At 46.9% G+C, this 24,176-nt stretch overlaps 11 protein-coding genes across 11 annotated transcripts; 8 read left to right on the top strand and 3 right to left on the bottom strand.

Moving 5' to 3' along the window:
• Positions 1–293: 293 nt before the first annotated feature.
• On the bottom strand, positions 294–1,513 carry tif34 (translation initiation factor eIF3 subunit i; the record flags this gene model as incomplete). Its single annotated transcript, XM_057212093.1, has 4 exons — positions 294–662; positions 721–837; positions 897–1,415; positions 1,487–1,513. The coding sequence occupies 4 exons, from the start codon at positions 1,511–1,513 to the stop codon at positions 294–296; spliced, it is 1,032 nt and encodes a 343-aa protein (XP_057058956.1).
• A 747-nt stretch (positions 1,514–2,260) lies between these two features.
• N7495_009443 (C-1-tetrahydrofolate synthase) lies at positions 2,261–5,320 on the top strand (the record flags this gene model as incomplete). The annotated part of the gene is made up of 5 exons (XM_057212094.1): positions 2,261–2,381; positions 2,457–2,477; positions 2,529–2,566; positions 2,626–5,153; positions 5,212–5,320. The coding sequence occupies 5 exons, from the start codon at positions 2,261–2,263 to the stop codon at positions 5,318–5,320; spliced, it is 2,817 nt and encodes a 938-aa protein (XP_057058957.1).
• An 857-nt stretch (positions 5,321–6,177) lies between these two features.
• Positions 6,178–8,108, top strand: N7495_009444 (NADP-dependent isocitrate dehydrogenase; the record flags this gene model as incomplete). The annotated part of the gene is made up of 4 exons (XM_057212095.1): positions 6,178–6,652; positions 6,841–7,063; positions 7,127–7,623; positions 7,681–8,108. 4 exons carry the CDS (start codon positions 6,178–6,180, stop codon positions 8,106–8,108), a joined length of 1,623 nt encoding a protein of 540 aa, XP_057058958.1.
• Positions 8,109–9,311: 1,203 nt separating this feature from the next.
• N7495_009445 (uncharacterized protein) lies at positions 9,312–10,858 on the top strand (the record flags this gene model as incomplete). Its single annotated transcript, XM_057212096.1, has 6 exons — positions 9,312–9,440; positions 9,522–9,558; positions 9,613–9,680; positions 9,746–10,134; positions 10,192–10,259; positions 10,317–10,858. 6 exons carry the CDS (start codon positions 9,312–9,314, stop codon positions 10,856–10,858), a joined length of 1,233 nt encoding a protein of 410 aa, XP_057058959.1.
• A 739-nt stretch (positions 10,859–11,597) lies between these two features.
• On the top strand, positions 11,598–13,663 carry N7495_009446 (putative MFS multidrug transporter; the record flags this gene model as incomplete). The annotated part of the gene is made up of 7 exons (XM_057212097.1): positions 11,598–11,755; positions 11,818–11,951; positions 12,038–12,161; positions 12,222–12,428; positions 12,482–12,838; positions 12,898–13,265; positions 13,326–13,663. The coding sequence occupies 7 exons, from the start codon at positions 11,598–11,600 to the stop codon at positions 13,661–13,663; spliced, it is 1,686 nt and encodes a 561-aa protein (XP_057058960.1).
• Positions 13,664–13,959: 296 nt separating this feature from the next.
• On the top strand, positions 13,960–14,399 carry N7495_009447 (uncharacterized protein; the record flags this gene model as incomplete). The annotated part of the gene is made up of 4 exons (XM_057212098.1): positions 13,960–13,968; positions 14,041–14,112; positions 14,174–14,244; positions 14,330–14,399. 4 exons carry the CDS (start codon positions 13,960–13,962, stop codon positions 14,397–14,399), a joined length of 222 nt encoding a protein of 73 aa, XP_057058961.1.
• Positions 14,400–15,047: 648 nt separating this feature from the next.
• On the bottom strand, positions 15,048–16,932 carry N7495_009448 (uncharacterized protein; the record flags this gene model as incomplete). Its single annotated transcript, XM_057212099.1, has 6 exons — positions 15,048–15,160; positions 15,212–15,494; positions 15,553–15,728; positions 15,778–16,049; positions 16,108–16,444; positions 16,500–16,932. 6 exons carry the CDS (start codon positions 16,930–16,932, stop codon positions 15,048–15,050), a joined length of 1,614 nt encoding a protein of 537 aa, XP_057058962.1.
• A 576-nt stretch (positions 16,933–17,508) lies between these two features.
• N7495_009449 (Zn(II)2Cys6 transcription factor) lies at positions 17,509–18,744 on the top strand (the record flags this gene model as incomplete). Its single annotated transcript, XM_057212100.1, has 1 exon — positions 17,509–18,744. One exon carries the CDS (start codon positions 17,509–17,511, stop codon positions 18,742–18,744), a length of 1,236 nt encoding a protein of 411 aa, XP_057058963.1.
• Positions 18,745–19,268: 524 nt separating this feature from the next.
• Positions 19,269–20,753, top strand: N7495_009450 (uncharacterized protein; the record flags this gene model as incomplete). Its single annotated transcript, XM_057212101.1, has 1 exon — positions 19,269–20,753. The coding sequence occupies one exon, from the start codon at positions 19,269–19,271 to the stop codon at positions 20,751–20,753; it is 1,485 nt and encodes a 494-aa protein (XP_057058964.1).
• Positions 20,754–21,080: 327 nt separating this feature from the next.
• Positions 21,081–21,695, top strand: N7495_009451 (SRPBCC domain-containing protein; the record flags this gene model as incomplete). The annotated part of the gene is made up of 1 exon (XM_057212102.1): positions 21,081–21,695. One exon carries the CDS (start codon positions 21,081–21,083, stop codon positions 21,693–21,695), a length of 615 nt encoding a protein of 204 aa, XP_057058965.1.
• A 702-nt stretch (positions 21,696–22,397) lies between these two features.
• On the bottom strand, positions 22,398–23,534 carry N7495_009452 (protein kinase domain-containing protein; the record flags this gene model as incomplete). Its single annotated transcript, XM_057212103.1, has 1 exon — positions 22,398–23,534. One exon carries the CDS (start codon positions 23,532–23,534, stop codon positions 22,398–22,400), a length of 1,137 nt encoding a protein of 378 aa, XP_057058966.1.
• Between the last annotated feature and the right edge of the window lie 642 nt (positions 23,535–24,176).

Raw genomic sequence — 24,176 nt, forward strand, 5'->3', positions numbered from 1 at the left:
AGAGAGAAATGATATGAAAAAAAAAAAAAAAAAAAAAAAAAGAGAAATCTTTTAGTGTAGCCGGGCATGTTTTGGATCACTGTCTTCTTATATCGAGATGGACTTTTGGCAGCCAAAATGAAGGTTGACTCAAATTCTGACGAATCTGACCCTGAGTAGATATCATAAAATTGTATTCTTACCCTCCAGGGCTCTATTTTCTGACTATAGTTCAAAGGCCACTTCAAAACACAAAGTTGGAATGCGAGAACGTTATGCATTACGAAAGCTTTTTAAGAAACCGAGCGACAAAATTAATCTCCTCCCTTCCGCTGCTGCTCCCGCTCAACCTCATACATGAAGTCAAAGTAAGACTTGTCGAAGTGGTGGATACGGACGTAACCGTCCTCACCACCGGAGGCATATGCGGTACCGGCGGGGTGCACGTCGATAGTGTTAAGGGGACCGAAGTGACCACGGACACGGCCAATCTCGTCTTCGAAGATCTTGTGGTAGAAACGAGCCTCAAATTTACCCTGGCGGGCAGATGTGGTGGTGACATCCATGGCAGCCTGTCCACCACCCAGAATCACGTAGTCCTTTTTAGGGGTTATGGCGGCTGAGTTGAGGGGAGTGTCGGAGGTGTAGGTCTTGAAGATGGCGAGGTCACGGGAGGACATGAGCTGGAAACTGTTAGTGCTTGTTTAAAACATTGGAGGATGTTGGGTTTTGTATGCCTACCTTGGCGGACTTGTCCTTGGAGGCAGTGATGAAGTGGGTGCGGTCACTGGAGAATTGGATATCGGTGATCTGCATATCGAACTCGTGGACCTGGACGTTCTCCAACTGATCACCAGTCTAGTTTGAAGAGTATTAGTATTTTGGTTGGATGCAAAGTCGATTCGAAGTGAAATTACCTTGGGGTCATATTGGCTGACGCTGCCATCCTCGTGTCCTGCGATGATGTACTTGCTCAAGTAGCTCCACCCTGCCACAGTAGCCTTGCTCTCATCACAGGTAATGCGCAGGGTCGGCTCATCAGCCTGCTGGTCTAGGTTGTTTCCCTCACCATCACCGTAGGCGATGTCGAGGATTGCGATTGTACCCAGGAAACCCATACGCTTTTCTGTGACGGCCAGCAACTGGCTTCCATCGGGAGAGAATGCCACCCGCTTCACGGCTGTCGGGAAGTCCCATACTTTCACGCACTCGCCAGTCTTGATATTCCATAACCGTACGGTGTTGTCTGCGGAGCCAGTCGCGAGAAGAACGGTGTTAGGGCTCACATCAACAGTCCAGACGGCACCCTGGTGACCAGAGTACGTTCCAAGACGCTCGCCATTTGCCGACCACCATGCGCAAACAATTTTATCCTTCGCAACGGAAAAAAGAAGATCGCCATCGCGGTTGAATCGAATTTGGTTCAGGGAACGTTCCTAAAAAAAGCCATAACGGGGCCGCGGTCAGTTTCTTCGTAGGTCTGATTCGGCAGGGAAATTAAACACACATGTCCCGACAACAAAATAGGGCGCATATTGAACGGTTCAACCGAAGGAAAGGACGGTGACCGATTAGAGATCTGAGACTAGCGGCTCAGAAGAGGAGTTGCTGAAAGGCGGGTATATCGGGAGGTCAGTCTCGTAACCGTCACTTTCTTTGACCAGTGAATTTCATCGCACACTCGGCCTCAATGCCAAGACTTTGGCCGTATCGAATCCCGCTTTCCGGCTGATCTATTGTTCCGATATCTACACGTGACTTACCCCTCTAGCCCTAGCCCTATCTTACTGAGCGGAGTAATAGTTACTCCCTGTCCGGGCTTTGGTACTTTGATGCCTCAGGCAGCAGATATCATTTTTGCCTCCCCTTGAGAGCTGAACAGGGAAATTCAGCAATTGCGCGAGGATCACAGGAGTACAGAGTCTGATGGGACATAATTGGGGCCGAAAATAAGTTAATTGTTGATCAGCATTGCTCCTAATTATTTTCTGCGGTTGTAGTGCAGCACCTTACGATCTTGGTTGGAGATAACGAAACTCCGAGGGTGCTCGAGCCTAAAGAAGCAATAATATTCATGCACTTCCCCGCCAGAGTCCCTCGCTGTCGCTTGTCCATCCAAGCGCACAGGCTCCATCCCCGTGCTTTTTCTTTGTGGTCTTCTCGCTCTTCCTCCGCACGAGGGGTTAGCGGCTCTACTATAAGCTTGTCCGATAAGTCTCCACCGACATCTACTTTCCCGTCGACCGCCACTTCTTCTCGCACCATCTGCAGCTCCGCAATCATGGCCTCCAAGATCGACGGCACTGCTATTGCTAAGAGCATTCGCGAGGGTCTCAAGGCTGAAATCGAGAAGACCCAAGTCACCAACCCCCGGTTCAAGCCAAACCTCGTTATTTTCCAAGGTAAGTTCCCCGCGGGAAACACCGATTGAAAAAAAAAAAAGAGGCCAAAGAACTAACAATGCTTGTTGTTTACAGTTGGAAATCGATCAGATTCCAGTCAGTTCCTCATAGGGCAATGATTGACTGCATAATACTAATGGCTCATAGGCACCTATGTGCGCATGAAGCTGAAGGCCGCTCAAGAAGTATGACTCTTATCTCAAAATTCTAAATATGTGATTGTTACTCACCCAGATCTCTCTAGGCCAACATTATATGTACTCTGATTAATGTCCCTGAGTCGAGCACCGAGTTGGAGCTCATCCAGGAGATCACCAAGGCCAACAATGACCCCGCTGTCCACGGTATCCTAGTCCAATTGCCCATCCCCAGTCACATGTCCGAACACACTGTCACCTCAGCCGTTGCAGATGAGAAAGATGTGGACGGATTTGGTGCTATCAACATTGGTGAGCTGGCCAAGCGTGGCGGACGTCCATTATTCACTCCCTGCACCCCGCTTGCGGTAATGGAACTGTTGAAGGCGAGTGGGGTTGACCCCGCAGGCAAGGAGGCCGTGGTCCTGGGTCGCAGCGATATCGTTGGAAGCCCAGTCAGTTACCTCCTCAAGAACGCCGACGCCACTGTTACTGTATGTCACTCCAAGACTCCCGATATCGCCCGCCTCGTGAAGAACGCAGACATCGTTGTCGCGGCTATTGGAAAGACCGAGTTCGTGAAAGGAGAGTGGCTGAAGCCCGGCGCTGTTGTCATTGACGTTGGTATTAACTACAAGCCTGATGCGACCAGAAAGTCTGGTGAGCGCCTGGTTGGGGATGTCGACTTTGCGTCTGCTGTCGAGGTGGCTTCCCAGATCACCCCAGTTCCCGGTGGTGTTGGCCCTATGACTGTTGCTATGCTCCTGAAGAACGTAGTCAACTCTACCAAAGCCTATTTTGAGAAGCAGAAGGACCGTCGAATTACCCCATTGCCTCTTCGCTTGGAGTCTCCCGTCCCCTCTGATATCGCTATTTCTCGCGCTCAATACCCGAAGCCCATCACCCAGGTTGCTTCCGAGATTGGCATCGCTCCTCACGAGCTGGAGCCATATGGTCACACCAAGGCTAAGGTCAGTCTTGATGTTCTGAGCCGGCTCTCACACCGCCGCAATGGACGATACATTTTGGTCTGCGGTATCACCCCTACCCCTCTGGGCGAGGGCAAATCTACCACTACTCTTGGCCTCACACAGGCACTGGGTGCCCACCTGAACCGTATTACGTTTGCCAACGTCCGACAGCCCAGCCAGGGTCCTACTTTTGGTATCAAGGGAGGTGCTGCTGGTGGTGGCTATAGTCAAGTTATCCCTATGGATGAGTTCAACCTACACTTGACCGGTGACATTCACGCTATCACCGCCGCAAACAACCTGCTTGCGGCAGCGATTGAGACCCGCATGTTCCACGAAGCCACCCAAAGTGATGGTGCTCTCTACAAGCGACTCGTTCCTTCGAAGAAGGGCAAGCGAGAGTTCCAGCCTATCTTTTTCCGGAGACTCAAGAAGTTGGGCATTGAGAAGACCCACCCTGATGACCTTACCCCAGAGGAGATTACCCGATTTGCTCGCCTTGATATCGATCCTGAAACTATCACATGGCGTCGGGTTCTTGATGTTAATGACCGTCACTTGCGTGGTATCACTGTTGGCCAAGCGCCTACTGAGAAGGGTCTCTCGCGCGAGACCGGATTTGATATCTCCGTTGCTAGTGAATGTATGGCCATTCTTGCTCTGAGTAACGATCTTGCGGATATGCGTGAGCGCCTGGGCCGCATGGTCGTTGCTACTTCCAAGGGCGGTGACCCTGTTACTTGCGACGACATTGGCGCTGGTGGTGCTCTCGCTGCTCTTATGAAGGATGCAATCAAGCCAAATCTGATGCAGAGCTTGGAGGGAACTCCCGTTCTGGTCCACGCTGGTCCTTTCGCCAACATTAGTATCGGTGCTAGCTCCGCTATTGCTGATAAGCTAGCTCTGAAGCTGGCTGGTACTGAGCCCGATGAGGACCACGATGACAAGACCGGTTTTGTAGTCACTGAGGCTGGGTTTGACTTTACGATGGGCGGTGAGCGATTCTTCAACATTAAGTGCCGATCATCGGGCTTGTCTCCCGATACCGTTGTTATCGTAGCTACGGTCCGTGCATTGAAGGTGCACGGTGGTGGTCCTGAGATCAAGCCTGGCGCTGCTCTGCCTGAGGTTTACCGCACTGAGAACGTTGAGGTTCTCCGCAAGGGATGTGTTAACCTGCGTAAGCACATCTCCAATGCCAAACAGTACGGTATCCCCGTCGTCGTCGCGATCAACAAGTTTGAGACCGACACCGATGCAGAGATTGCTGTTATCAAGGAGGAGGCTCTTGCTGCTGGTGCAGAGGATGCCATTCCGGCCAACCACTGGGCCGAAGGAGGAGCTGGTGCCATTGACTTGGCTAAGGGTGTTCTCGCGGCTAGCTCCAAGCCCAAGGACTTCAAGTTGCTGTACGACCTGAATGGCACCATTCAAGAACGCATTGAGCGTATCGGTACTGCTATGTACGGTGCCGATAAGGTTGAGTTTAGCGAGCTAGCTCAAAAGAAGGTTGACACCTACACCAAGCAAGGTTTCTCCAACCTGCCCATCTGTATTGCCAAGACGCAGTACTCGCTCAGTCACGACCCAGCCCTGAAGGGTGCCCCCACCGGGTTCACTGTGCCCATTCGGGATGTCAGATTGGCCGTGGGTGCTGGATACCTGTAAGATCTTTCCCTATTCTATCATGACTTTGAAGCATTTGCTAATTTGAAAACGTAGTTACGCTTTGGCTGCCGACATTCAGACAATTCCCGGTCTGCCCACTGCACCGGGTTATATCAATGTGGATATAGACCCCGAGACTGGTGAGATTGACGGTCTGTTCTAGATTCCGATAGAGTAGAGATGATCACGTTTATTTAATACCCCGACATGAAGCTTTTGATGGGAAGCCAGTCCTATTTTTTTCAACATATTTAAGACGATTAAGACGATTTAATCCGGCGTCCATGGACATCTGGGGATATAAGGAGGAGCGAAAACTTCAACACATAGTCGTTTGATTTAAGATTTGAATATTCTATGACTTTTTTCTATATTTCTATATTTTCTCTCCTACTTCAATGACTATATCTCTTTCGTTCTCCGATGGTTTCCCGGTGGAAATCCGAGTATAACCCGCGGAGTTTGCTCCAAACTCCCCGCCCCATCAACCCGTTCTTACGAGTGGATAGAAGCAGAGATTGTGACTTCGGTGAATCATTGAGAGAATCTAGAGATAAATAGACCCAATTTCGTAATTTCCCATTCAAATTCCATTTCCTAAATAAAACTTCAAAGGGAAAACAAAAATCCTTGTCTCGTGACTTTTTCCGACTTCGGCGCTTCTTCTTCTGTCTTTTACTCCAAAACACTTTTGGTCCTGTAGCATCCGGACAAGGCTTTTTCCTCCATCCCTTTCGCCCTTGGCCATCCGTCACTTCTCCGGTAATTTCCCCAGTTTTAATTTGCTATTTACCTTTGCTTGGTCATCCTTCCGAGTGGTCCCGTTTTGCCCCGGCCCTTGATCCCCAGGAATTTCCAATCTCGGCATCCCAGTGGTCTAACTGGGGAAAGCCCCGATCTCCACTGCCGCCTTTCCTTTCTGCCGAATATCGTTCCCTCGGTTGTTCGTGACAGCCAGTAAAGGGCCGATACTGTCGCCGGAAACCATAGAGATATTGATCGCTGACGTTTCCCGAGTAGCTGCTCAATATGAATGCTCTTCGGTCTGGTTCCGCTTTCGCTCGCCGGTCCCTGGTGACCCCTCCTCTCTCTCCCTCTTCTTCTCGTCTTCTCTCTTCTCAAACCTTCACTTCTTTCTCTTCCACTTCCAAGAGATCCCTCTCCTCGAACTCTATCCTCCCGCGTACTAACAGAATCACTTCTGCTTCACCTTCCCGCTGGTCCGGATCGACTTCGTTGTACCTTAACAAATCTCGCACCATGGCTTCCGAAAGCACCAAGATCAAGGTTAAAAACCCTGTTGTGGAACTGGATGGTGATGAGGTACGATCTTTCTCCCCTTTATATAGATTGAACTCGCCGGTGAACCTAGACCTTAACGGCCCGAGGTCGATGCACATGCCAATGCTTATCACTGTAACATTTAACATTGCTAATATGGTGATCTTGGAAATTTTAGATGACCCGTATCATCTGGCAAGTTATCAGAGAAAAGGTAAGCCAGACCATTCCTTTACTTACTTCGGGTACTTCCTGCAAGATCGGCCCCGCTCCACATCTTGCAGGTAGCTACATGCATGAGGCTGGACCTGTCATCTTATTTGAGACTAACCGTGCATTTATAGTTGATCCTGCCGTAAGTTTAAAAAAAATTGGCAATGATTTGCTCGGAAAGCTGCTAAGACCACCAAATTAGCTTCCTCGATATTGACCTCAAGTACTATGATTTGGGTCTTGAGTACCGTGATGAGACCAATGACCAGGTCACCATTGACTCCGCCGAGGCTATTAAGAAGTACGGTGTCGGTGTCAAGTGCGCCACCATCACTCCCGATGAGGCCCGTGTGAAGGAGTTCAAGTTGAAGAAGATGTGGCTCTCTCCCAACGGAACTATCCGTAACATCCTGTAAGTGTTGTCGAGCTTGTGGAATTTTCATGCAGCTTTGATTCCCTAATAATTTCTCTCCAGTGGCGGAACCGTTTTCCGTGAACCTATCATTATTCCCACAGTTCCCCGTCTTGTTCCCGGCTGGAACAAGCCCATTGTTATTGGTCGTCACGCCTTCGGTGATCAATACCGTGCCCAAGACCGTGTCATCCCTGGCCCCGGTAAGCTGGAGCTCGTCTACACCCCCGTTGGTGGTGAGCCCGAGCGTATTCAGGTCTATGACTTCGAAGGTGGCGGTGTTACTCAGTGCCAGTACAATACTGATGAGTCAATCCGTGGATTCGCTCACGCTTCTTTCAAGATGGCTCTCCTCAAGGGTCTGCCTCTGTACATGAGCACTAAGAACACCATCCTTAAGCGCTACGATGGCCGCTTCAAGGATATCTTCCAGGAGATCTTCGACAAAGAGTATAAGAAGGAGTTCGATGCCAAGAACATCTGGTACGAGCACCGCCTGATCGACGATATGGTCGCTCAGATGATTAAGAGCGAGGGCGGCTTTGTTATGGCCCTGAAGAGTGAGTAGTTCCTGATACTTTTCGCAAGAATTACTAAATCTAACATGCCTCCTCCAGACTACGACGGTGATGTCCAGTCCGACATTGTCGCCCAGGGTTTCGGCTCCCTCGGTCTGATGACATCCACCCTGGTCACCCCTGACGGCGAGGCCTTCGAGGCCGAGGCCGCCCACGGCACAGTCACTCGCCACTACCGCGAGCACCAGAAGGGCAAAGAGACCTCTACCAACCCCATTGCCTCCATCTTCGCCTGGACCCGTGGTCTGATCCAGCGTGGCCAGCTCGACAACACCCCTGAAGTTGTCACCTTCGCTGAGCAGCTCGAGCGTGCCTGCATTGACGTTGTCAACGAGGAAAAGATCATGACCAAGGATCTTGCCCTGGCCTGTGGTCGCAAGGACCGTGAGGCCTGGGTCACCACCTCCGAGTACATGGCTGCCGTTGAGCGGAGACTCAAGGCTAACCTCAAGTCCGTCAACTTGTAAATCATTTATAATGTCCATTTACTGCCGAATGTTGCCATGAAATCATTCGAATGAGACAGTCCTCAAGAGACTTTAAGCTTGAAATGTAAACGTATCAATCAAAACATTGAATCAAATCTGCTCTTTACTCTTCATTGTACCTGTAGCTCTAAAATTAAACCTTTAAGCTGTCACCTCGCAAAAGCTATGATAACGCGAGATAAAAGCAATTTGTACGATTTTGGGAAATGTCGCACCGCAACAGGAAATTTATTTGACACTACCCAAAATAGCCTGAAAGACTTCTTCGATTTGGCTTCGGTGGCTTTGGTGGCTTTGGTGGCTAAATCGAGTGTGACATGGTACACCGATCAGCTGCCATTCACGGAAACCACTTTTTTCTCCGAAGTCATACTCTTCCGCGGACCGAAAAGTTTGGTATCTCAGAAGAAAATAATTTTTACCCTGTCAATTAGCCTGCAATTTACCACGTCAGAATCGGACACTCCGAACAGAAATCATTGGAAAACCTCGGCAAGCACGTCTAAGCGATCTCCATACTGATTCCACTCTGTAATGGACAGTACATTTGACTCAGAGTCGGCTCCGAAGAAGTAATCCAAGATTTGTCGAGCCCTGGAACGAGGCATATTTCAAGACCAGTGATTGAACGGCCCAGTATCAGTAGGTTCGGGTTAAACGAGGATCACAAAGACAAATTGGGGTACTCAACTATGGTAGAGAGAGAGATATAGGTCGTAAAGAACACGAGTCAGGGAGAAAAAGAGAGTGAAGTCTCGATGAGATCCACTTGGCCCCGCAAAACCTTATTTTCCACCAATCACACTACGCAATCGAGGGTGCCAAAGACAGCCAAGGGTCTTTGACGCAATCGACCAACATAGAACTTCCTGACGCGGCCAACCTAGCTCTGGTTCATCCAATCATCGGATAAAACAGCATGTCTTGTCAGCCATGGCAGATCTGAGGAACTTACATATTAACTCAAATCCAGTCTGCAAGGTTGCTGTCAGGCTGTCAAATCTAGTTTCTGAAGATTCTGAACGTAGTCTGGTTTTCTCAATCATATGCGATGGTGGCTTTGATCCGATATTTTATACATTGCTGTCCGAAATTTACTTGTCTATATTGCGCACATCCACCCTTCAAAGACTGCCAGTGATTCATGTTTGATACTGGGGAAACGAGGCATTTTGACTGAAGATGCAAATCGTGGCTATCACGACAGTTTTTACCTGTCTGTCAATAGTCATTGTTGCTCTTCGGCTATGGACTCGGGTCTTCTTGGTAAAGACTCCAGGGAAAGACGACATTCTTATTGGGCTCGCCTTGGTATGTCATGATGACTTTCTGGCTATTGCGGCTGAACACAACACACGCTTTTCCAGAAATCGACACTAAGACTTCTCTCAGATATCCTCAATATTGTTCTACGCATTTGTGCTATGTGGTATGTTAAGTTTCCATTGATTAACTCCAATTTCATGCTAAAACTCTTCATCAGAGAACAAGTATGGTCTCGGTATCGCTGAAACAGACTTACCCAAAAAGACAATTGAAACACAACTATTCGTAAGACCTACTCCAGAAGACAAAAACAAATATTACATTTGATCACATCTTAACCCTGATTTTAGTATCTATGGCTATCAGCTCCCTTCTACAATCTTTCCCTTGCCCTCACCAAACTATCAGCTACATTCCTATACACCCGTATATTCCGATCAAGTTCCTTCATGATTGCCGCATACTTTCTCATGGGATACCTCATCATTACAGGAATATGGATGATAGCAACTGCTTTTGTCTTTTGTCTCCCCATCAGCGTATTTTGGAGTAAGGAAATCCCAATGTCCGAAAAGCATCATTACTGCTTGCCTCTAGGGGCTATGTGGTATTCCGATTCTGCACTGCAGATGTTTTCAGATGTTTTCATTCTCATTCTTCCCATGCCTCTATTATCGAAGCTGCATCTTCCACGACGAGAGAAGGCAGGAGTCATATTAATGTTTGCTCTCGGAATCTTGTAAGTCCACTTTCTTGTCTACGGTGGATCATTAAGATGTACTAATGATTTTGAAAGTGTCTTTGTCACCGGCTCAGTTCGACTATACGAAATATGGCTAAGAGTATCAGGAACTGATCCTACAAGTAAGTCTTATACCGAATATCCTATAGAAAATCCGAATCGGTACTAATTCAAAGCAGAGGAAAATGCCGCTGCTGCCCTCTGGTCTTCACTAGAAACTAATGTCTCCATCATCTGCGCATGTCTACCACCACTACATCCACTTCTCTCTCGCATATTATCTTTCTGTTTCCGCCCACAACCAATACACTCAAGTCCGCCCTCAACAGGCCAAACAACGACAACCCCCTTGACCACAATGCACAAACCTTCAATATACAGCCGTGCTATGAACAAGTCACCCGACGGTGGAGTCTTCTTCAACAACTTCTTCTTCGCCGGCCCGGCCAGCTATTCGGCCAGTATTACAAAAGTCAATCCCAAGGACGATGAGTCCAATATCCACGAGGGAAATGGTATTAGGGTCGTGCGAGAACTTAGAATGTTTTCTGATGCGAAGCCCATCGCGCTGAACGAGCTCCAGAAAAATGATCTGGAGAGTGGGGGTAGTGTGAGTAGTAGCACAAATGATACTAGTCGACGACTTTCTAGTATTGAGTGGGATTTGGAAGACTTTGAGTTTCCGGATTATAAGGAGCGTATGAATGCTTCTATTTTTTAGTTCGGCTATTTAGCGTCAGGTAGTTGAGTGGCCTGCTAATGTATATTAAAATTTTTTAGCTCTTCTTCGTAAATAATAGAATCGAGACTTATTTTTCTCATGAAGGAAATAGCCATACAATAGGTGAAATAATTTGGACTGCAGTGTAATGATACAGACGGCGGAGATGGACCAAATAGGGTGTTTGAAGCCATAGGATTATTGCAGTGGAGAACAACTAACCCCGGCAGTCTGTTATAATCTGTTAAACATACAGAGAACTAGTCTCAGATTAATCGAATGTCGACTCTAGGGGTAGAGCAAGGAGAGGCTGAGTCAGAATAGCAGCACAATCTATACAAAGTCGACACAACATTTCACTCCTTTTCGCCAAATCTTCAATGATTACAAGAGTGGGAGTATTTTGGGAACACTCACTTGAAGGATCTATCAGCCGTGATGTCTCTAGTGGCGCATAAATAATAAATAGCCTATGCAGACCTATGTTTGCCAAGCAATCTAAATCCAGGTCTAGGTTCAATGATCAGCGACGATCACCCTTCCTTAACCCTCATTCCACATTCTGTCATCGCGCGTCTCCCGCGTTCCACCTGAAGCCCCTGGGGTAAACATACGCGGGGCCTGGTCCTACGGAGTGGTCCTGTTCCCAATTTTCCCCCATTTGCTGCCATGGCCGTTTCAATCACACTCCTTTGTTAAAACACCCCGGTATCGATCGTCACGGGAATTCCTAAACGCCATGCCTAGCCAGATCAAGTTTGCTGAGCCAATCTCGAGGAAGGAGGATGAACGCTGTCGGAGGGATAACTGTGAAAAGGGGTCGACTCAAAGATCACTTTCTCCTGGTAATGAAATTGTTTACCCAACAGGATGGAGGTTGATTCTTACTATCATAGGGTGGGTTTATACACCGGCAGTTTTCTATTAATGGCAAAGATTGACCGATGGATTGGTGATAGGCTTCTGATTGCGTTCTTTCTGTCTAACTTGGATGTTACCATCGTGAGCTCGTCTCTGACCAGTATAACGGATAGCTTAGATGGGTTCGAAAAGAGAAGCTGGATCGTTACTGGGTATTTGGCTACATATACTGGTATGTTTCTCCAATATTGGCCTTGAGCATCATTTCCTACATACCACCACCAAGGGTTCCGTGACTGATGTCAAAACTACCTCTAGGTTCTATGGCATTATGGACAAAAATCAGCGATATCATCGGAAGGAAACAAACCACAATTGCCGCACTCGTTATTCTGCTCGCTTTTTCTATTGGATGTGGCTGCGCCAAGACAGTCAATCAACTGTGAGATTCAATCTAACTTCATACACATCATCTGTTCAAATACTAACCTTACGAACTTAGTATCATATTTCGAGCACTCCAAGGGGTAGGCGGTGCTGGCGCATATGCACTTACAATATTATGTATCTATGAGATAGCTCCTAAAGCGAAGCTGCCGACCTACAGTGGCATAATGTCAACTTGTGTGGCTCTTGCATCTCTTCTTGGCCCGATAATTGGAGGCGCTCTTGCGCAAGATCAGGCCTGGAAATGGGTGTTTCTGATAAAGTAAGCTATCATTGGCTTCGATTTTGAAAGACCTTACTGACCAAACGTTTTAGTGCTCCCTTGTGCGCTATTGCGATCATTATTATCATCGTGGCAATGCCTCAAAACTTTGGCCTTGACCAACATATTCCCTCATTTAGAACAAGGGCTTCATATCACTCGTTTGCGAATCTTGACCTAATGGGATCATTCCTTTTAATGGCTGGCTCGTTTTTGATCGTTGCCATCTTGAATGAAACAAATCTAGCATTCTCATGGTCATCAGGGGCTGCAATCGCGCTTCTTGTGGTTATGGCCCTCATTTGGATTGGGTTCTTTGCTTGGGAGTGGTATATCTCAGGAATTCCAGGAAAAGAGCCAATTTTTCCCAAGCGTTGGCTGTTCGATCGCTCATGGATGGGCATACTGATGTGAGTTCAATATACAAGTAAAACCTATTGATCTGTTACGTCTGACAGAGAAACTATAGCTCTTCGTTCGTTACTGGTGCACCATTCAATGTCGTTTTGGTCTACGTCCCACAGCAAACCCAGCTCCTCTTAGGAAAGTCGCCTCTGGATGCAGGTATCTACTTAATCGGATACTCTGCAGTTGCCGTTTTTACTGCGGCAATGGTCAGTATTGCAAGTGCCAAGGGACGCATTCCATTCATATATTCTCTGCTTGTGGGATGTGTAGTCCACACTGTCGGTCTTGGACTCCTGTCGACCGTTGCAATATCAAAGGGCTTCCATGCAACAGACATCGTCTACTCAGCAATCGCCGGAGCAGGAATTGGAATGATAATGGGTGTCTTATTGATGGTAACACCATACATGGTCGAGGATAGAGATATCAGTATGTGCGAAAAAGCTATATTGTGGAGTGAAGAGACTAACTAATCCTTTTTAACTGCAGCTATCGCCACTGGTGCAATAGTCCAGCTCCGATTCCTCGGTGGTGCTATTGGTCTTGCTATTGCTTCAAATATTCTCAACGGCAGCCTGAAGCACCATCTGCATGGTGTTATATCGAGGCACGACATACATCTCCTTCTCGAGAATGCGACTCGGATAACACTTCTATCTCCTCGTCTACAACAGGTCGTTAGGGATGTTTTTGCAATCAGCTTTAGCACACAGTTGAAGGTCATGATTGGATTCGCAGCTGCTCAACTACCGGCAACTCTGCTCCTCTTGAAACCTGGCCGTCAGCTCGCCGCCCACAAGAAGCATTCAGCAATTTCTTCGGGTTGAAAGTGTCTCTCTTTTCTTTATTTCTTTACACTTGTTTTCAAGTTCTCCACCTGGGATTATCCTCCCTCCAAAAGGTATCCACCAACTGTACGATCATTTCTCAAAACAAACAATTTTTCTATGTAGGATCCTGTACTAGATAGCTGAACCAATCAAAACAGTTCCATTTGATCCACGTGGATCGACGAACCTTGAATTTGCTTAGTCACCAATCTGCCCCGATAACTAGAAATCTACAAGCGGAGCAAATTTTCTCCCCAAGCCGCACCTTAAATTCTGAATTTGATACTGCAAAAATGGGTAACGTAAGAGGATTTCCGTGCAAGACCAACCTTGCAGAAGAGGTCCCAGATCACCAAGCTAACGATGAAATCCAGGGAGCCAAAGCATCGATGAAGCGTGAGCGCAACGCGAAGGACTCGAAAACCGCAAAGTCGCAAACCAAGACCGTATGTTTGAAATATGTCAAATCCACCATCTAACTGTGCATTTTTACTGATGTTCTCCTAGAATGAGAAAGCCATGAGCATCCAGTGCACTGTTTGCAAGCAGACCTTCTTGCAGACTACCAAAGCTCCTGCGTACGTTCTCAACCCATCGGTTATGTGTTGTTTTTATGCGTTTTTAGACTTTGCTGTATTGCTTACTAATATTGCTTGGACTTAGTCTCCTTGAGCATGCTGATAATAAGCACAAGAAGACTCTTGCTGACTGCTTCCCTGGTGTGACCGCATAAATAATGCGCCTTTTTATCATGCTTCACGAATCAAAATTAGCGCATGCAGTTGAATTACAGTGGCCTTTGACGGGGAGCTGTATTTGCACTTACTGAAATGCGCTATCGCATACGAAATCGCATACGAATCGTTAACTTTTCTAATTTGTCCTTTTACTGCGCATTGTGACCCTGAACGCAAGTATCAGCCTTATCGATATCAGAGTGTAGAAAGGAGAATCAGCCGAAAGTGGCTCGTGATTGGGCAGGTGTTTCAGCCCACTTCTTATTAGTTTTCTTTCCTTCTTCACTTTCAATATTTGGAATACCAATTTGCAATTTGCCTAGAATCCATTATTAGTAGAGTTTTGATCCTATCTTCTTTTTCAAGAATGACGTCGTTTAGTTCATAATTTAGACTCTTTCGGGCCATTCAGTAAAAGGACGATCGACCATCTGAGCCCATCTGTTAAAAAGACTTAAGCTCCGACATTTCCCAAACTTGGAGCTAATTTCAAGTTGGATAGAACAGAAGTCACTATTTTAGTGTATATCAACGAGTATTTAGCAAGAAAATCCACACTTATTCAGCTTTGCAGTATACAAGATTGAGATAATGTCTAATATCTGATAATCACAAGGCCCCCAAGAACCTGTTATATGTACAGTCTATCGCATCGCTTGCTCAATTGCCTTAGCAACAGCAACACATTTCTCCTCTCCAAACCGTCCACCAATGACCTGCACACCAACAGGCATACCATCCACTAAATCGATATCATCTACACTAGTTAGTCCCGGGTTACTAGTAGCAAACTGACTGAGACACTCACACTGCTCCTTATTAAACTTGTTACTCGTACTCTTCGGGACATAATCCAACCATTCTTGGTCGGGAACATCCAGCTCTCTAGACACATTCGTCACAGGTACCGTCAGAGCAGCATATCCGAGTAGATTCCAGATACTGGTGTAGCCCACATATGCGCTTGATTTGACCCATGTCCAGGGCTTATATCCCACCCAGGGCATGTTTGGCATGATCAATGCGTCGATGTTAGAGGAAACCCAACGATCAAGATATTCCGCCTCGTATATGTATTTATCCGCGTTAAGCTAGAGCAAGATCCAGTTAGCTATTTCCACCTGATAAGATAGTGATGCTCCATCTCACCTGATGTGTTTGCGAAGTTGTTAATATATCTTTCTTTGATCCAACCAACATCCCCTCAATCAAAGGTTCGCCGGTTAATTCGGTTTTCTTCCGCACTCCCTCACCACCATCTGATAGAATGGCCTTTTCCCAGATCTCGTAGGCATTTTTGTGCGAAGATGAATCCCACTCAAACACTAATCCAGATCAGAACATGTCCCGTTCATGGAAGTTGATAAAACATACCTTTGTGTCCCGCAGCCCTCAATGCAGCGACAACTTCCTTCACAGCTCGTGCAATAGGTGGCTGGACCTTGACGACACCGTCATCGATCAAGAATCCAATCCGGAGGGGCCTGTCTGGCAGAGATGCAAGATTGCTCCTCCACGGTAGTGGTGCACAGTGCTGGTCAAGTTCCCAAGGTGATGCACTCGGCAGAGCTTCCATATACTTCTCAATGCTCGCCAGACTTACACTCATCGGACCAGCAACCGAACGAACAATATCCTGACCAGGACTAAATTATAGTGTTAGAAAATGCATCGATATTTTGATTCAAGTAGATGGAATCTTACCTTCCCCGCTCATAAGGATGCCTTCCTGGGCTCGGCGACAGCCCATAGATTCCACACAGACTAGCTGGAATCCGAATCGATCCACCAAGATCAGTTCCAATCCCTAGAGCACTGCCCCGAGCTGCAACAAGAGACCCCTCACCCCCAGAGCTACCACCCGAAATCAAGTGTCGGTTAAGCGGGTGAACGCACTGGCCGAAGACATGGTTGTAGGAGTCGGACATCATCATTGACTGCGGCAGGTTTGTCTTGACGTAAAGAACAGCACCAAGTCTGCGCAGGGTTCTGGCGACGGACTTATCAGTCGGTACAGGGCTATTTGTAAGACCGACCCAGCCTGTGATATATCAACATGGAGCTCTGCATCATTTGCCTTTTGTCAAGGTTCATACCGATAGATGTATCTACGCCTTTCACAGAGAATAAATCCTTAATCGAAACCGGAAGTCCATGTAAAGGCCCAACAGTCTTGCCCGTCTTAGCAAGATGCTCATCCATTTCTTTCGCAACGGCAAAGGCTTCCTCAAAGAATATCTCTGTACAGCATGTTGTAAGCTGGTGTGCAAGTGCTGTACGCTTGGCAAATGCCTGCGTCAGTTCCAGCGATGTCAATTCTCCGGAGGAAAGCTTGTCTAGTAAGATGTTGATATCTGTCTCTTCTGTAAGGGCCAGGTCTGAAGGACTGAGAATTCGTCGCAAATATGATAGTGCATCTCGCTCGGTATCGATCGAGGGGATTGGCGATAAGCGCCATTCAGGTGGAATCAGGGCGTATTGCTGAGCACGCTTTTCAGCGGCGCGCTCTTGGTATGAGGTGATTGTCATAATAGATATCGTGATTAGATGTTAATGGTGTAAATCCATGTGGAAGTATCAATTTGATGAATATTAGGAGACATTTTGATCATATTTATGTTCTGCTCATAGATAAGAATGCGGGGGAAAGTATAGCACTCAAAGATTTCCTAATCGGGAAGGGAACCTAAATCGGAGATATGCGTATTTGATAATAATCATAGAGGGGAACTAAATAGCGTCTTATGGTAGAAAAACAACGTGTTCATATACCTTAGTTGCCTCAAATAAGACCTTTCAGCTGCCTAGATACAAGCCCTTCTAAAAAGGATAATTTAATAGTTGTTGGTATATGGCTCTTATCATATAAGATTAGTTATGGATATCCCTAAACCAACCTTGGAAGAGCCCTGGAGGTCACTCATAACCTTATGGCCCTGTTTGAAGTAAGACTAGGGATATGGAAATCTTGGAAGTACATCTGCTCAGTACATGGCAAGGTAATATGAACTAAAATGGGAATTCGACTTTCCCCGCACTCTTATCTCCTGATCGAGCAGACCTCCAACAGACATAAAGTACCTACCTAATTAGATTACCGTAGGTATGGCCGGCGTCAAGAAGCCACGCGGAATCCGACATGATCGTCATTGTCATCGATGTCGCATCAAGAGCATCAAGTGTGACCTCAACCGTCCGCAATGTCAATCTTGTCTGCAGACCGGACTACCGTGTCACTATCCACAGAGAGTTGTTTGGATTGAAGAGAAGAGACAAAAGACAAAATCATCGTCAAAGTCCTCATCGCCCCCATCAGCTGGAAATGGAGCAGATCCAATTAATGGAAAAGATTCCAAAGATATCACCATCAATCTATACGGTTTCATCGACCTTCTTTCTCGCTTTTACCAAGAGATTCAGTTCAGCAAGAAAGAGATACCCAAAGAAACCATCGAGCTCATTTCTCAGACCTTAAGCTTTGCTCGCTCACAACTAGTTGGGACAGATGACAAGAACTCGATTCAGTCACATCTATCGGCATTGACAAATCTAAGACAGGTTATCGAGTCAGCTCACCCGGTAGCCCTATTCGGAATAGCAACATTTGCCATTTTTGAAGTTTGCTGCGGGTCCTTCGGACGATGGCATCGCCATCTGCAAGGTGCTCGCTCTCTACTAGATCTCCACTGCAGCGACAAAACCGAACTTGATCACCTCTTGGCGCAAATACCAGGTCTTGCGGACGTGCTATCTTATCTAGTTTGGTTTGATGTGACAGGCGCTCTTGTTAGAGAAGGCTCTCTAATATTCGATGAGTGGCACCGCAGAATCCTTAGTCCAAGCTTTCTTGACTCGGTTGGCTGTCCACCAGATGCATTTGAGCTTTTTGTCCATGTTACAAAACGCACCGATCTAGATACTTTGGATATTTGTTCTCAGGCAATGTGTCAGGTCCTACATCTTGACTCGGATGACTTATCAGAACCAGATCGCCGACTTGCAGCTACTGTGTATCGATGTACAGGGGCAATGGTGGCATTTAGACGAGCGAGAGAAAGCCATACTAGTCCGGATCCCTCAGTACCTGCGCCGACATCGGTTTCTTATGAAAAAGTTATTTCGTCTTTGGTGGATCGAGTATGTGATGCCGTGTCTAAGCTACCCTATTATTCACGCTACTACGTGCACTTGGCCACGCCGATTTACCTGGCTGGAGTGCATGCCACTGCTACTACACAATGCGAAGTCCTACGGACTTTTTGGCGCAATTGTCGAGAATGCGAGTTTCCAAGATACCCAGATGGCCAGGAACAATGCGAGCAAATGTGGAGGAGGATATAGCCAACTATATCATTCAAGGGTAAACAGCAGCTCTTATAGATTCTGGTAATTTGACACCACAGATAATTACATCGAAACAGCGCATTTTGGCCACCAGTTCCACTAACTGTTTACTGGTGATAATATGGGTAAAGATTCTGTATCCTGCCTTTAATCTGAGTCATCAATTGCTGATATCTCAAACATCAATGTCGAAGAATTAACGGCCCAAGTATGCTTCGGACTTCCCTTGAGATCCATGGATGGTACCTACTTCATTCACTGAAGAGTCACCAGTCTTACAACCGTGCCTGCCGTTTCCTCTTTGGGAAGGTACGGGATGGGCATATACCCATCATCCTATTCTCCCCCCAATTTTCTTTCTCCTTCTTTTTCTTCTCCTCATATGCTTCCATTTTCACATTCTTTCCTTCGCCCTCCATCCAGAGAGCGATTCATTCATTCTACATCACTCATTAGGTATCACTAATTTGATATCACCCACCTGGTATTTGAACCTTTTTCATCCTTTTCCAACCGTCACCATGTCGTACAACTTCCCTTCTACTCCCCGTCCCCGCTACTGCGTCGTTCGCCCAAATGGCATGATTGCACCTATGATCCCGATAGATGAGCTGCCTGGATGGCTGCAAATATTCAACTGGCCCTCGGACATACTCCTGGGTCTGGAGCCAGTTTCCAATCGCTCCATCCAGCGGAACGACGAATACCATGTCATTTGTCATAATTGTGCAAACAGTGTGGGATACTTGTCTGACCAAACATTTAGTTCTTCTTCAGCGACTAAAAGCCGTCGAGGACTGTTTCCTGAACCAGCTGAATGCCTCGTTATTCCCAGGGGAAAACCCTTCTTGTCTAATGAACATGTATTCACTGCAACGGACGAAACAGATTCGGAGGTAGTTCCGGACACCCCCATGTCGGCTCCAGAGGTACTGCAGACTCAAGCCATCTCTTTCAGCAGATACTTCTCTACCCGCTCTACTGATGAAGAGGTACTGGAAGGATCGAGACGATCTCCCATTCCTGCGAAGTGCCTTCAACGCAAGTCAGATACTCCAGCATCCTCTGTGCACTCGGCAGATGATTCTAGTTCGAAACTCTCCATTCAGTCTGAGGCCGAAATGTTCTTGATGACATTAAGCGACTCTCCTGTGCTTGGATCACACCCAGATACACCCGCATCCTCTGTGCACTCTGCAGATAATCCCGGTTCTGACATCTCCATTATATCTGAGGCTGAGATTTATATGGTCGCGTTGAGGGACTCTCCCTTGCTTGGACCGCTCCCAGAAACTCCAGCATCCTCTTTGTATTTTGCAGATAATTCCAGTTCCAACGCCTCTGTTTCATCTGAGGCTCCTGTGCTTGGATCGCACTCAGAGACTTCAACTCTACCGTCCTCCGTTGACTTGACGGACGATTATGATTCCGATGATTCCGAAGATAGCTGCCATTCTCCAGCACGATCAGCTCAAATTGATGACGAAATCGATGGATTCCCTGCGATTCTTCAGGCAGACCTGGATTCATTATGCTTCGTGTCCCGTGGAGAGCCAATCGTGAGCGACGAATATCAGCCAGAACTAGAAAGTCTGAAGGACTTCGACAATTCTCTTGCCGCCAAAATGGATACTGCGATCTTCAGTGACTTGGAAGATGTGGCCGACTTTGGAGAATTTGCACTGGAGGAAGAAACCAGCACATGCGCGCACCTTCACATGAAATCCAAGTCCAAACGCTCCAACATCAGGTCAATGGTTCACAAGACCCATTCGATGGCCCATCACCATGTCCACGGCGGTCGTTGCCGTCGTCGCGCGAACATTGTCGGCACTATGGTCTCGGTGGAAGAAGCAGAGTCCAAGCCGGAACAGCTGAATTCATATACCAGGAGACGTGATCGACGGGAGAGAAGAATCCAAGGGAAGAAGGGGACGAATTCTCATGGCCAATACCACCACATGGTGATGGTTCATGGCTCGCATTCACCAAAGCCACATCGTTAAACGTCCGATGAAATTGTGTTTTTGTGCTCTGCTGTTTTGCTTGGTTGCATGTCTTCATTTCATTTATAGTTGTCACTCCTTTGGCATTGGTTTGAATGTTTTCGCGGTTTGCTTTTATATATGTACGACATTCCTTGATGTCATTGCGATTGCGAGTTAAACTGTTATGAATGCAATTATTGCCATCCGAGATGCTTCCTTGTAGAAATACACTCCGCACTCCAGCTGATAACAACCTTATCCTTATCGCATCATCAATGATCTCATCTCCAACTTCCTTGCCGCATCTGTTCATATCCTACATTCATCAAATATACGAAATACATCATGGCTTTATCCGACTCCCAAAATTCAACTCGCTCTACCCCCAACATCCCAACCACAAAGGCAACCCTCCACATCGGCAGCTCAACATTCATCGCAGCCCCATCCCACCGCGTCTGGGCCACATTAACAGATACATCAACCTGGCCAAACTGGAACTCATTTGTCCCGCGCGTGACAATCCGCTCCCAGCCCAAAACCAGCACCGAGGAAACAGAAGGCAACTCGCTCTCACCCATCCTCCAACCAGGAACAAAAGTGACTTTCCACGTCCGCATGGATCCAACATCTACAAAAGCCCAAGCCGCACGGGACGTCCACCTCGTCGTGACAGAATGTGTCAAGCCATCCGTCGTGAACAACACAGTCGGAACGATCGTGTGGATATCTGATTTCGAGGTTCCCGGCGCCATGGGCCCGTCACTGCTTACAGCTGAACGGGTCCATGAACTTACCGATGCGATTAGTGAGGGTGTTAGTGGGACTGAGGTGAGGAATTGGGAGGCACAGGTCGGGTGGTTGGTTTATATTGTTAAGGCGCTTTTTGGGACGAAGCTGCAGGTGAACTTTGAGCATTGGGTCAATGATTTGAAGGGGTTTGTTGAGGCTGGGAATTAAGTGCTGTTATCGCAAAAGGTGAGATTATGTGGGTTTTATTCGAGTGAGTTCGAGGTGCTGATTTGAAGAGCTGTTGAAGAGGCTGGGAAGTAAGGCCTCAAAAGTGACTATCTATTATCCGTACAAGACGCAGATGAATTTGATATTTAGGCTGTTCAGTTGGAGAGGGGTTTTCCCTAGGTGAAAGAGACTGGGTCTTCAAAATGTATTCTAGTGCTGTTTAGGGCGAAACTACAAATCTATTTTGATCCTTGCATTGGCGATTTGGTAGGTTGGAGTTAAGGCCTCGAAAGTAATATTATGCGACGTCGAGGTCGAAAAATACGCTGTTTTGTTTTGGTATTGGAGGCTGGGGTGTGGATTTGCTTACACTAACGCAAGACTAAAGTAGTATAAACAGTTCCAATATCAACTAAGTACTATTCAAGTAAGGGACTAAAGTTTATTGGCCAATTAATGCATTCTAAGGTAATTTCTAGGGCTATATTCAAGACAATTCTCTATCCGGGTATCTCATCTATATATGTAGTGACAGCGTAAAAAACATAGGGGAAAAAAAAGAGGGAAAAGAAAGAAAAGGAAAAATGTAAAATACTCCAAATATCCATGCAAAATATCGCAAACCATGCAAAGAATACCAATGGATAGGTAAGATAAGACCCGAAATAAAGGAAATATATGTCAAGAGTAAATGTCAATATATCAAGCGGCAAGAAGCCACTCCTTCGCATCAATCCTCTTCGCCGGATCTTTACAGACAGCCTGCCGAATTAATTTCTCTACAAATCCACCCCGAGGCACACGCACACCATTAGCGCCAGCACGCACGAACTCAATAATCTGATGTCCGTCGCGCGCCATGGCAAGACGTTGCATATTACTCGATCCGGGATAGAGAAGTAGATCACCAGTAGCTGCAGCAAGCAGTGTAGCAGCGAGAGAAAACACATCCGAAGCAGGGGTTGGCAGCTCCTCGCTGAGCGAAAGCAGTTCAGGCGCAGTGAAAGGTGGAGTTGAGGCAGCCATGGCTGAGCGGCTGGTATCCTGATCCGTTCCTTTGGAAGGAATTTCCATGGCGGAGGAAAAGTCGGCAAAGACTGGGTCGAATGGAAATGCGCCTGCGTCCATGGTGGCCTGGATTGGGCGAAGGAGGATGTTATGCGGCTTTATATCGCCGTGAATGATGCCGGCTGTGTGATGTAGCCAGGATAGGCCGCTAATCAACTTGCGCGCTAGATCTTTCCAGGACTCTGGGCCTAGGATTGGGTCGAACATCGTCGACGTTGTTACTTGGCGTTTGCGTATGAGGTCGGCTTCGTCTTCGATGTAGGTTGATAGGGGCCGCGGAACTGCAGCCATGACGAGGGCACCGGAGTCAGAGTGATACCCGAAGAATGGTACTACATATCGCTCGTGGCCCAGTGTCAGGTTCAGGTGCGTTAGGGTTATTGCCTCGGCCTGGAGAACTGCGCGCGCATCGCGGCGCGTGGGAACTTTGACGGCGAAAACGCTACTGGCTGCGACAGGCGAGCTGAGTGGTGAACTTGGTGGAGTTAATATTCTCGGGGCTGACACTGGCGTTGGCGCGGTTAAAGTGGCTTTTGCTTTGTAGACGGTACTCCATGCGCCGCGACCAAATTCGACAGGTTTTTCATTGTCGTAGCATATTTGCAAGTCGTCGGTGAAGTATAGCGGGACTTTCCGAGCGGTTTGTATTGAATTCTCTCCGGCAATGGGAGTCACCGGTGGAGTGAGACTCGTTTGCGAAGTGGGTGTTTGTGGGGAAATGGCTTTATCTTTGTGACCGGTGTCGATCGACAATGTAGAGATTGTGGCCATTGCGGTAAATCCACACGGGAAATATATAAATGTTGGAAAAGTCTTCCGTAAAGAGAGGCAGTAGAAGATCTTATATCAACGACGTCAATTGAATCCGCGTCAATACATACTATCCCAGGGTTATAGGGCAACAGATGACGTGTTGGCGCAAAACAGGCGAATGTTCTGGGACCGGAAATAAACGGGAAGTAATTGGTTATTTCATAGAGAATATCCGGTTTTGAGTAGTGATTTTATAGTCCATTTTATGAGAGAGAAAAAGTACGGATAGGGCTTGGGGCATGGGAGGCTTGTTAATAAAGGGAAAAAGCAAAGAGAAAAAAGCAAAAAAAAAAAAAAAAAAAAGCCTCCACACTAAAGGGGGTCGATCGACGGTCTCGAACTAAGTGGAAGAAAGAAATGATGGACGAAGATACGACGGTAGCAACCATGAAACCTATAGGGAATTCACTTAATAGATAAGCTGGTATTTAACTATACTGACTACAAAATAGTACAAATGATAGTACAAATGATAGTACAAATGATAGTACAAAGTAAGATTACTCTGGATCCACTGGTTATCTTAACGGCTGTAAGCTTCTTTTCTTGGTTCATTCCATATATTACACTACCAGGGTTCAAGATATGAATGTTGAGTAG

The sequence above is a fragment of the Penicillium taxi genome (assembly GCF_028828555.1).
Source record: "Penicillium taxi strain IBT 34144 chromosome Unknown utg000006l_segment0_segment0, whole genome shotgun sequence".
NCBI lineage: Eukaryota > Fungi > Ascomycota > Eurotiomycetes > Eurotiales > Aspergillaceae > Penicillium > Penicillium taxi.